Here is a 13,236-nt window from a genome sequence, read left to right on the forward strand (position 1 = left end):
ACCCTCACTGGAATGGTGTATATGGGGGATGATAACCCATGTGCAACGAAAGGAATTGGCAGTGTTAGGATCAAACACCATGATGGTGTAGTCCGAGAGCTACAAGGGGTAAGATATGTCCCAGATCTTAAGAATAATTTAATCTCGTTAGGCACTCTTGAATCTCAAGGTTGCAAATTCTATTCGGAAAAACAGACATTGAAAGTAGCCAGATGAGCATTAGTGATAACGAAAGCACCTAGAAAGGGTTTGCTCTATTTGTTAGAAGGCATCACTATTGAATCTCAGATAGCTATGGTGGCAGCGAGTGATCAATCAGATACATCTTCTCTATGGCATATGAGGCTAGGGCATGTGGGAAACAAGGCATTGCAAGGATTGATTAAACAAGGGGTCCTAGATGGAGCCAAAAGTGAGAAGATCGATTTTTGTGAACACTGCATTCTTGGCAAACAAACAAAGGTAAGATTTGGCACTGCAATACATCAAACTGAGGGTATCCTGGATTATGTACACTCGGATGTCTGGGGACCTACGAAGAATGAATCTCTAGGAGGAAAGAGATGGTTTGTGTCATTCATTGATGATTATTCACGTAGAGCATGGATTTATATGATGAAACACAAACATGAGGTGTTGGATATTTTCTTAGAATGGAAAAACACAGTCGAAAGGAAGACCGGCAAAAAGTTGAAAGTCTTAAGAAGTGATAATGGGGGAGAATATACGTCTGATCCCTTCTTTGAAATCTACAAGCAGGAAGGTATAACACGACATTTCAGTGTTAGGGAAACTCCCCAACAGAACGGAGTTGCAGAACGGTTAAATCGAACACTATTAGAAAAGGTCAGATGTATGTTGTCACAAGCAAAACTGCAAAAACGTTTTTGGGCAGAAGCATTGAGTTATGCATGTCACATTTTAAATCGTCTTCCTTCTTCAGCCTTAAACGGAAAGACTCCAATGGAAGTATGGTCAGGCAAAATAGCTCAAGACTATGAAAGACTAAGGGTATTCGGATGTGATGCTTATTACCATGTGAAAGAGAATAAACTGGACCCGAGAGCAAGGAAAGCTATCTTTCTAGGGTTTAATAGTGGCGTCAAGGGATTCAGATTGTGGAGTACAGAACTCAAGAAGGTTGTAATAAGCAGAAATGTGACGTTTAATGAAACCCATATGAAACTAAGAGAAGATAGAAAGGTTGTTCATGAGGTGGAGCTATCAAAGGAACAAACTGAACAATGGAGTATCGAAGATAAAATCGATAATGAAGAACAAAACTGTGTCGATCAAGAAGAAGACAGTATGGTTGATGATGTCCAAGATCAAGAAGAATGTATTGCCAAGAGAAAAGGAAAAAGAGAGGTTGTGCTTCCTGCTAAATTCAAAGATTGTGTTTCATGTATGGCATACGCATTGCCAGTAATCGAAATAGATATTCCTACAAATTTTACAGAAGCAGCAAGTAGTGAAGAAGCAAAGAATTGGCATGAAGCTATGGATGATGAAATGTTGTCACTGAAGAAGAACAAAACTTGGGATCTGGTGGAGCTACCTAAGGGAAGGAAGGCCATTGGATGCAAATGGGTATGCAAAGAAAGATGGAATAAATAATGCAAGTCCAGTAAGATTTAAAGCCAGATTAGTAGCTAAAGGCTACGCTCAGAAGGAAGGAATAGATTATAATGAAATCTTCTCTCCTGTGGTAAAACATTCATCCATTCGAATTCTACTTGCACTAGTGGCGCAGTTTGATCTCGAGTTAGTACAAATGGACGTAAAAACTGCTTTTCTGCATGGAAATCTGTCTGAAGAAATTTACATAAGTCAACCTGAAGGATACGAAGAGAAAGGAAAGGAGAATCTAGTCTGCAAGCTCAACAAATCCCTATATGGTTTAAAGCAATCACCGAGGCAATGGTACTTGAGATTCCATAAGGTTATGAAGGATTTTGGCTACACGAGGAGCCAATACGATCACTGCGTGTATCACAAGAAAGCAAGGGGAGGTACATATGTCTATTTACTGATTTATGTGGATGATATGCTTATTGCCTCCAGTGATAGGACAGAGATCTCAAAGCTCAAAACTCAGATGCAAAATGAGTTTGAGATGAAAGATCTCGGCGAAGCAAAGAAGATTTTGGGGATGGAAATCACACGGGACAGAAAGAAAGGGCTGGTATGTTTAGTGCAGAAACAATATTTGGAAAAGTTGCTACACAAGTTTGGCATTCTTGATGAAAACAAACCTGTAAGTACACCTCTAGCCCCTCATTTTAAGTTAAGCACGCAGCTATGCCCTAAGTGTGATAAAGAAAAAACTAAGATGAAGGATGTTCCTTATTCCAGTTTGGTTGGAGGGTTGATGTATGCCATGGTGTGTACTCGGCCTGATATTGCTCATGCAGTTGGATTAGTGAGTAGGTTTATGCATAATCCTGGTAAAATGCATTGGGAAGCTGCTAAATGGATACTAAGATATTTGCATGGAACAAGGAACACCGGAATATGTTTTGAGCAAAATGATAGAGGAATCGAGAAGTTCTCTACTGGATATGTGGATTCTGATTTTGCTAGTGACTTAGACAAACGAAGATCTACCACAGGGTATGTGTTTACCATGGCGAATGGTCCTATATGTTGGAGGTCAATACTACAACCAACCGTTGCTCTATCAACCACAGAAGCTGAATATATGGCAATGGCTGAACCTATTAAGGAGGCTATTTGGACACTTGGTTTAATAGCAGATTTGGGAGTAGAGCAGCGCAAGATGGACGTGCATTATGATAGTCAAAGTGCCATTTACTTGGCGAAGTATCAAGTGCATCATGCAAGGACCAAGCATATAGATGTGAGATATCATTTCGTTCGGGAGATTATAGCTGAAGGTGAAATTCTTGTAAAGAAGATTGCTTCGGCTGATAATCCGGCAGATATGTTAACAAAGGTAGTTGGTGCATCAAAATTCAAACATTGTCTGGATTTGGTGCATGTGAGAAAAGTTTAATACTTGGAAGTGGTGGAGCAGTGGAAGCAGATGAAGTTTCTAGATGGATTTCTTACCAAGGTGGAGTTTGTTGAAGTTGGTATAGAATCCGAGAGGGGTTCCTAGCTGAGATAGGAGTTCTAATTGTAATAGGTATGGGAAACTTGGACGCAAGTTTCAGATAGGTTTAGGATTCCAACTCAGTTTAGGATTAGGTTTGTAACTAGTATAAAAGAACCTTAACGTTAGGGTGTGTGTAGATAAGAGTATAGTGTGAGAGATTTATGTGGCAAGGAAACTATTGTGTGAGTGTGAGTTTTCTTGTAATACTTTATTATATCAATAAAGTGAGCTTCCATTGTTCATGTTTGTGTGATTGTTTTGGTTTGATCTAAGAGTAAGTTACAACATTAACATGATGACTTCAAGAACGATAACGCTCTTGTTCTTGCTATGTTTTTGTCTAAGAATTTACGGTTGTGGCAAAGTCATGGCGACGCCTAATAATCCAGGAAATGAAAAAGACTTGGACTTAGACAACTTCAGAGTCTTAACAAACCTCCTGTCAAAACCGTTCAGGTATGTATGTTATTTGTTGTATGACAGACTTAAATCATGTATTTGATTTGTATAATTAATCTAAACAAACACTTTTCAAAGCAATTTTCAACTTACGGTGTGTAGGAAAAAAGTTTTATATCTACAGTTCTAGCTTGCTAGTTTGATTTTGTTACAAATTTTTAAGGTTTCTTTATTTTCATATTTTTTGATCGATTTTATTTTCTTCTCTTTTTCGGTCAAAAATAGTGACTTGTTTTTTTTATTTCTTTTATTTTTCACTTGTATCAAATTAAGGTTGATGGTGATATCATCGATTGCAAAGACATCAATCGCCAGCCTGCTCTCGATAACCCTTTACTGAAGAATCACAAAATCCAGGTACGTACGCTAATTAAATAATTAGTACCCTCTAATTATTTTCATATTTCAACCTGGTTGAAAACTAATTAACTTTAAGAACGAAAATGAGTTTATAAGACATATTTCGGTTCAAGTACAATACCGTTGTTTCTGTAAAAACTTAATATTTGATACATTTGTGCAGCTAAGACCAACTTCAATTCCAGCAATTTAGGCGAAAAAATCTGCTGCTGTGAATGAACCATATTTACAAGCGGGGTTTAAGGAGGCCGACTGCCCTGAGGGAACAGTTCCGATTCACCGAACCACAAAGGAAGACTTAACAAGGGCAAAAACTCTTTCGCATCAAATGTTTGCGAATATCAGCGAAATTAATCCTATTGCCCCGAATGTTCATGTAAGTACGTCCGTTGATCTTACGCGCTACTAGAAAGACGGGCTATAGTCACTGACAATGGACTCAAAAACAGAAGACAAAAGCTAATGACATTTGTTGCACTAGATTAGGTAAAACGGCATAGCAACGGCTCTACAACTGGGTAGGTAAAAGGCATATGAATGGCTATAATATGGGGGTTTTAGTACTGATACGGCTATCCAACCTAGTGGCTAATGTTCAATTTTCTTGTAGTAACGTTTTGTGTTGTCGGACTGTAAATTTGAACTATTGATCATGTCTATTTTTGCTTGAATACTACTCATCTCTTTTACAAGTCTCTAACCTTTAATCCATTAATGCTTGTGAGATGCAGCAAGTATTCATTAGAATGAACGAAAGTCAGCTGGTAATTAGATACATTGGAGTTTTCGGGAGTGGGGCGATATTCAAACCAAACATGGCACAAGACCAATCTAGCTCTGTCAATGTTTGGGTCGATAGTGGCCCGCCTGACTACGTTAGCAGGCTTATTGCTGGTTCCTTTGTAATGCTTCAACCTACACCCATCCTCAATCTCTTAATTTCCAACTATTTTCTTTCCCAGAGCTCCCTAATCACAACGAGCTCATATTAACATCATATTTTCACAGGTTTCAACATCAATCAATGGCGATGACAGCCCTCGAGTGTTTATATACTGGACTGTAAGTTGTGAGCTTTTAAACTTGTATTATTATTTTTTATGTTTGGTGCCGTGTTTTGCCGTGTCGTTATATGTTAGAATTTAGATGTTTTATTACTACGTTAATCTGATTACAATCAAATTATACTAATCCACTCTATGTATATGTGGTTCAGATGAATTGATAACGTGGTAAACATATATAGCATATCACTCTCTTGTCTAGAATTAGAACATTCTCTCATAATTGTAGTACTAACTCAAATTTGTGCATATGAATAATGTATATTTGGATGCGGATAAGACGGGATGCTTTGATTCGCTCTGCCAGGGATTCGTACAATTCCACCGAAACGTAGGTCCTAAAACTCGCTTTGAGCCAGTGTCATCTTTTGGTGGAGCAACATATGATGCCAAATTCGATATTTACCAGGTAAACCAACAATCCCAAAGAATTTTATGCGTTAAATTGTTTCTCCTAAATTTGAAATAATTACCGACTAATGACTAATGCAGTGATACTTCTTTTCTCAATATTTTAAAAAGTTTCAAGTTTGAATATCTCATCGCGATCACTAGAACGTGAAGTCATTCAAATATGTATGGAGTTATGGTAATGCTTATTCTTGTGTCAACTTGCAGGATTATATAACAAAAAATTGGTGGCTTGTGATGACAGACAAAAACATTGGCGTAGGGTATTGGCCAAGGGAACTAGTTCCTAGTTTGGAAAATGGGGCTGGAGATGTGGGATGGGGAGGAATTGCCAGGGCTCCAGAGAACGAAGATGGGCCCCCGATGGGGAGTGGCCAATACCCAGATGGCACGTATGCACATGTTGGGTACTTCAGAAACCTGCATTTCATGAAGGGTTGGATGAAACCAAGAGCTCCAAGAGATGACGATCCTATGTGGGAGTACCCAGGAGAGTTAAGCTGTTATGGCTTGCAAAATGATAAAGATACTAGGGACAACTTTTGGGGCTATAGATTTGGTTTTGGAGGACCTGGTGGCTGTGGTTGAGGAAATAATTACAAACTTGATTAGTTTGTTGGAGTTTACAAATTAACAGGATTTTGAAATAAATAATATCAAATAAAATTAGGAAAACTAATGAAAAGGGCTTGAAAACTTTGAGTTTTAATAATAAGGACAAAATAAAGAGTAAAGTGAATAGTACCATGATTGACTTTTTAGTGTAAAAATGTGGTTTTTCGTTAAAGTGAACAGTACCGGGTGCTTTTCGTTAAAGTTCCCAATAAAATTCCCCTATGTTATCCCGTTAAAAGTTCAATAGAGGATAGTAGTATTCCTCTCATTTTTCCCTATGGTTGGGGTGGTCACACAGTTGTCTAACGGACTTCTGCCACTTTTCTTTATAGATCCACAACCTTCTCCGTCAACTTTTGGTTATAATTATTATAAATTTAAAATGGTGGTTATAATTCTACATGGAGTTCAAATTTTGGTTATTTTTCCAAATTTTCCGTCAAAGATGAAGAATGTGATGATCCGTCCCTAATTTTCCTATGTAATTTCTCCCTGAGTATGTGTATTGACGGTTATGCCCTTATTGGCAAGTAACGTGGATGTATTCTTATCGCTTTCATTTTATTTCTCGCTATCGCATTTAAATTGTACACGTTGTTACGAGTGTACGTAAATTTTATCAGTGTGAAAACATTGTTCCGGATAGATTTTCGATACTCTTTTCTGTACAAAATCCAAAACCTTATCCCTAACTTTTCCTTAGCCCATCCCGTGCACCCTCCTCCATTATTTCATACACTCACCAATCCCATCCACTCCCTCTTTGCAGCAACCAATCAGAAAAAGCAAAAGAAAATTATTCTCTCTCCTCCTTCTCTCTCTTTCTCTCGTATGCTCTCTCTCTGCAAAACCCTCAAACGAGCTTCAAAGCTCACAGATCGAACCCAAAAACCACACCATTGTACTTCTCTTACCTTCTCAATCACATCCATGTTCTTGAAACCTGGTTTAGACGAGTTTTGACTCGTTAACTCAAAAGGTCCGAACTCGGGCACACTGAGTTCGACGTGTTTTCGAGCAAGTTAGGAAGTTTTGAAGCTTGGGGAAGCTTCTACGCAACTCCTTGAGGCTCCTACAACAATTTGGGAGAAGTTTGGAAGTGAAACGATCGAGTTTCGAAGAGTTCACCTTTGGCTGTAACTTTCAAGGCTTTTTCCGGCGACCTCCATCCACTTTTTGAACTCCAAACAGGTATAACGCGATTCTACTCTTCACGAGCTTCAAATCCATATAAAGTACGTCAAAAATGGTTGAGAAATGAATGAGAATAATGAGTTTGAAAATTTTCCAGAAAACCGACAAAAAATCGAGTTATAGACGGCAGCGGACGACGGGGATGGCGAGGACAACCGGAGAAGGAGATGGAATAGTCCGTCAGAGTTGACAGAATATTCCTAACAGCGTCAGGTAACGCCGTTAAATTCTGTTAGCCTTTAACGGAATATTTCGTGGAATATTCTTGACGGCGTCAGGCCCACTGACAGCACTGGCCTGCGTGTAGGGACGCGTCTGGCAGTGCCATTGCTGACGCGTGGGGGCTCGTGAGCCATCCAAAATTTATTCTAAAAATCTGGGGATGTTCGTGACATCGAGTAGGTCACGATAGTATATTTAAACCCTAGGTTTGAGCAAACTATGGGGGGTTTTATTTAGGTTTCTGTATATGTGCTTTAATTAATTCTATTTTAGTTATTTCACATATAGGGGAAACGTATCCCGAGGACGTTCGAGGCCAAGCTAGACTCGGGGGTTACAACCCAGCGACGTACTTATGAGTGGGCAGTTTGTTTTTATACCTATACATATTATAGTTTCCATGAATGCGTATTTATTTCATTTTACGCTTATATTGCCTAGTATCATTATTGTGATATGAATTGTGATAAATGCTGCTATATGGTTGGGATATTACTGTCATGACATTCATATATATTTGTACATGCTCATCTTGCTGCACTAGTGTTAGTACTCACCCCAGGGCCAGGGCCAATCTTTCACGTGTATGTTCACATCGCACCGTTCGCTCTCCTTGGATTCAAGTTAGGTGCCAATCCTATCAGGTAGATTGCATTAGGCAATCCGACTTGTATGTGATGTGCTTCTGCATCAATCTTCACATGATCATAGTACAGTCTTCACATGATCATAGTACTAGAGCATATTGATTACATCCAATCCTGTTCGTGTCAGAAATTATCTATTCGAACTCGTGTGTCAGCTTAGATGGATGAGCATTTAGCTATACTTGATTATCACATGATTATATTGTTGTGGCATTTGATACATCATGACTTGGCATATTTCTGGTTATATTACTATTATAATATATGTTGATTTATCGTTTACATACTTGCGTAGTATGCTTAAGGAAACTATACTTGTTTTACAGCGAGAGGTTAGTATATTCAAAAATAAAGGATTTCCTATAAGCATTGTTTTGCTGACCCACTCAACTTTGTTTTTCACCCCTCCAGGACCTAGATAGCTGTACTCTTTGTGGCACTTGAGGAATCTCGGCAGTTTTGACATTCTCTTCTGTTTAGACGTACGAACTTATCACGGTTATGTAATAAGTGTACTTAGTTACTTTGATTACTCTTCTGTAGTCTCACTGTCTATTACACTCTGAATAAATTTAGTGGGTTCTTCCCACGATTGCGCACTCTTTCACTATTTAGTATACCTATTTCTAAGTAGCTTTAATTTTTTCACTTTTTGCATCACTTACCCTTATGGTTGCTCACCTCACGGTGATGGCTAGCATGCTTCGACCTTTCCAAGTCGGGGTGTGTCAAAGAATCTGACAACTCTCTAGTCTGGTAGTATTATTAGGCCATCTCCAACCGAATAGTCCAAAGGGTCAGAAGGCCGAAAATAGCCCAAAAACCATCTCTAACTGAGGGCTAGGCCAGAAGGTTGTGGAATCTGAGAATGCCCCACGACATTGGAAAGGGCTAGCCAGAAAAAATGGAAATCCTGTTGATTCTAATCGACAGGAATGCTTTGAATTATTTTTTTAACTGTTTTATTAATTTTTTTATTTACAATTTTTTTCCTACAACTTCTATTTTTCATATATTTTTTTTTAAATTCTATTTTGTTCCTATAACTTTTATTTTACAAAAGACTACAAAAATCTTTATTCACGAGAGAACCGCCCATAATTACAAAAAACTACAAAAATCTTTATTAATCTAAACTACATATTAATGAAACCCTTTTGTCAACCAAAAGATGATGAAAAGATATTTTTGTCTTCTATCACAAAAAAAAAGTTAAGGACAATAACGCAATTAAACAAAATAAATTTTTTCTTTTTTTGTTTATGCTTCACCTACAAATGATTTTATCATTTCTAATTTGAAAAATTAAAAAATGAAAAACAAATCTCTCTCCCTTTCTCCTCACTCTCACGTTCTCTCTCACCCTATTCCTCTCTCCTTCAATTTTAAAAACAAAAGTAAAAAATTTCACACTTTGCGTGTGGGCATATACTAGTCACAATAATAAACTCTTTTTTATAACGACCCATATTAAAATAAAAGTTAGATCATAAAAGTAAACATGACAGAGGCAATTGAAGACGTCCAAAGCAAACTAGTTCAAGTGTGTCGTCGGCTCCCAAGAGGACTCTTAACCAAGCTGGGAATGCCTTCCAAAAGAGAAAGGGAGAGAGAACAGAAGAAGATTAGAATTATAGTTTTCTGGACTCTTAAAACAGAAGATGAATCCTCGAGAGAAAAGGAGAAAAACCAGAGAACCAGGGCCCAAGGCAATCACATACCTTGCACCACCCTTAGAAACTTATTACTGATATATGCTTGAAGATGATAAGTATTTCATGTTGAAACTGATTACACTGGTTGGACATTTACTTTTATGTTGGTTCATGATAAATATTTCATGCCCCGTTTGATAAGTATTTCATTTTAGTTTTGCTTTTCATTTTTCTTCAAAGACACAGGGAATGTATATGGAGGAAAGAGGAACCAAGTGGGGTGGATAAAGGGTGGAGGAAGGAAGAAATGAAGGAGAAAGTAAGCTGAAACAAAAGAGTTCAAATTAATGTAAAACTGAGATGTGCATTCCTTCGTCTAAAGATGATAAGCTTCTAAATAACAGAAACCTATCGGGTTTTGGCATAACATCGCTTTTCTTATTCGAACCAACCTGGGGAAAGGTTTGAACCTAAAATGATCGAAAAACATGCTTACAAGGATATGAAACCGTCTTCAACTACGCTGTCGATGGTGCAGTCCCACCATTTGCATAGACAGGGTGAAGCATGTGACCTTCCTTGGGCACGATATGCACCCACTTGCGTCCGCTGAGCTTGTGGTGTTCAAACTTAACAGAGCCTTCTTTCAGAGCAAAAAGGGTGTGATCCTTCCCTAAACCAACATAATTTCCAGGATGAAAACGGGTGCCTCTTTGGCGAACAATGATGTTTCCAGGTATCACTCTCTGCAACATAAACAGAATAACAACGTTACAGTGATTCCAACGGAAGAATTAGACAAGCTATAACGAACTGTCCATTATGTTTTTTTATACACAACAGACTCTCACCTCTCCGCCAAATTTCTTCACTCCAAGAAATTTGGGATTTGAATCTCGACCATTTTTGGTGGATCCAGCAGATTTTTTAGTAGCCCAGCGCCGAAAGGTCAAACTCAATCCTTCCGCTGTGACATCTATAATTAGCACATCAAGCAAAACATCAGAACTTCGAAGCAGAAACACAACATAATCATGCTACATTCTAGCACAACTCAGTCAGTGATATTGAACTCGTACCGGAAGCACTGCTGTATACGGGAGTATTCGTAACAATGTTCTTAAGACCCAACCTACTGCATATTGATGTTGCAAAATTCATCGTCTTTTTTTTCCGGAAAGATGGGTAAAACCCTGAAAGAAAATCACCACAGAATACTCGAGCTGTGAAACCAAATCATTTCAGTTCACCAACATCAATGAGAACCCTCACCTTATATCTATTTATACATAAGTTGCATATCGAAGTGTAATTTTTCCAAAATTGGGTTTGCATACGCTCAAAAAATAACAAAACAACAACAAAGCCTTATCCCACTAAGTGGGGTCGGCTATATGAATCGTAGAACGTCATTGCGCTAGGTTTTGTGTCATTTCTTCTACGAAAAGGCTTCAGATCACCTTAAATTCCAACAAAAATTGGGGAATTATTTCAAGAGTGAAATTGAAACTTCCACAACAGAAACCCAGTTACAAACAGTCAAGAAATGGAGATTCAGATAATCTAATTACCACATAAGCACCAGTCAGCGATCATGGAGCAATACCCAGAAACCAAAACATATTAAAATTGAAAAATATCAGAAGAAGGTTAAGGCTTTATTATTTATTAATATTATTGAGTGAGAAGCCAAACCTGAATTTTCTGGAGTGTGGAGCTAAAGCTTCCACTGGGTGAGCTTGAGATGCCACGAACGATGCGTAAGGGGAGACTGAAGAAGAAATGGTTTAGGGTTGGGTTAGTTGGGTAATGGGCTAACGGGCACGTCTGTATGTGGTCAATCTAGGGCCGGTTACCGAACCGAAAACCATGTCCCGATTCTCAATCCGAAGTTTTCGGGAATCCCAATTTCAAGACCGATCCCAAACCAAATTTTCGGGAATCCCAAAATAGTTTTGGGCTTTTGGGCTAATCTCAAAATGAGAGTACATGTCAGAAGGTTTCCCATTAGGCCTAATCTCAAAATGTCGCTCAAACAAGAACTTCATATAAAAGCAACAGAAATATATCAATTTGAACATCAGAATGATTAAACTCTGAGATGGAAGTACTAAAAAATCAGCATTAACTGAAGCATGCAAGTACACAATGGCTAGTAAAAACCATAGTTCACAGTTCACACAAACAAAGACTCCAACTTTGGACCTGAACGAGAGTTTGAAATGCTTCAAAGTGAAGAAAACAGATTTTCTTATTATATGTTCCACTTGAACTGGGATTCAATTGTGTCCATTAACCGCAACCACCAGCCGGCCCCTGCCACCCTCTTTTTTCTTCTTTAACCACCTCATATGATATGCATTAACAACCAGCATTCTCGGGCAATCATAGTTTCTTTGGAACTGATAAAATCAAGTACCCACCTTTCGTTTCATGACGCAGTAAACAAAAAACCGGACTGCTAAAGAATTTATGAACCTCACTCACATTTCCCCTAATTTCCAGTACTACAAATGAACAACTTATTAAGTTACCATCACAAAACAAAACTACACAGACCAGATTAATCACCAAAATTTCTAATTCCAATCCGATCAATCAAACTAAGCAAAAATGTCGAAATCACAAACAAGCACTCAATTTCCCAAAATAAAACCACATTTCTGAGCTAAATTCCAAATTTCATGGCCAATCTCAATCCCAAAACACAAATAACCATTTTCAATTTCATTTCTTTCAAAACGAGAAAAAAACTAAATAAATCAATTACCAAAACCAGCAATAAAAACGTTGGTGAAAAGAACACGCTCAGAGGGTAGAAACACTAAAATTTCTAATACTATCGTTCAGCCATTACATATCTTCTACCTCCATATCAGTTCCAAGTGCTAAATTTCACAAACTCTAATCTAGATTTCACAAACCCTAAATTAATTCCAAAATTTACCTAATTTGGGGGAGAATCGGTGCACAGTGCACTGGAATCTGGATGAAGAATTCGAGAGAGATCAGAGAGGTGAGCAGCGCCGGTGGCCGTGGCTCTGCCTCTGTGCCGTGAAGGAAGGCTCCTCCACAGTGAGGGTCTGAGGGATGAGAAGTCGAGAGAGAGATCAGAGAGGTGAGACACTTGTGTGATGTGGGTGTGGCCGGATTTTCCGGTGAGGTTGTCTGAGGCGAGGTCGAGGATGGTGGTGAGGTTGTCTGAGGTGAGGTCGTCGAGTCGAGAAGTGACGGAGAGAGAGTGACTGAGTTGAGTTCTCTGAGGATTTGAACTTTGATTTGTATTCAACGGTTGAGATTAAATCTCAATTAAATCGGACGGTTGTTACAATTCCAAATATATATTTAAAATTAAATAATTTTTTTTATTCCGATTTGATTCGGGATCCGAACGAATGAAAGTGTGAGACCAATTTCCATACCAAAATTTCGAAATCAGTTCGATATTGGGTACCGAAATTTTTGGGATTTTTGGTTTGGAATTTTTTGGG

The 13,236-nt window shown here is 38.3% G+C and overlaps 1 protein-coding gene and 1 long non-coding RNA gene across 3 annotated transcripts; one reads left to right on the forward strand and one right to left on the reverse strand.

Moving 5' to 3' along the window:
- Positions 1-10,065: 10,065 nt before the first annotated feature.
- On the reverse strand, positions 10,066-12,980 carry LOC126587792 (uncharacterized). Of its 2 annotated transcripts, XM_050252864.1 has the most exons (5): positions 12,693-12,980; positions 11,441-11,516; positions 10,825-10,938; positions 10,597-10,721; positions 10,066-10,491 (listed from the first exon to the last, which is right to left on the reverse strand). In XM_050252864.1, exons 3-5 carry the CDS (start codon positions 10,904-10,906, stop codon positions 10,264-10,266), a joined length of 435 nt encoding a protein of 144 aa, XP_050108821.1. In that variant the 5' UTR covers positions 10,907-10,938; positions 11,441-11,516; positions 12,693-12,980; the 3' UTR covers positions 10,066-10,263. The 2 variants fall into 2 exon arrangements, with proteins under 2 accessions (XP_050108821.1, XP_050108822.1); XM_050252865.1 differs by lacking the exon at positions 11,441-11,516.
- Positions 12,762-13,236, forward strand: LOC126587793 (uncharacterized). The gene is made up of 3 exons (XR_007611227.1): positions 12,762-12,908; positions 12,942-13,066; positions 13,148-13,236. It is a non-coding gene; the product is annotated as an uncharacterized LOC126587793 (long non-coding RNA).

Source organism: Malus sylvestris, chromosome 10 (genome assembly GCF_916048215.2).
Source record: "Malus sylvestris chromosome 10, drMalSylv7.2, whole genome shotgun sequence".
NCBI lineage: Eukaryota > Viridiplantae > Streptophyta > Magnoliopsida > Rosales > Rosaceae > Malus > Malus sylvestris.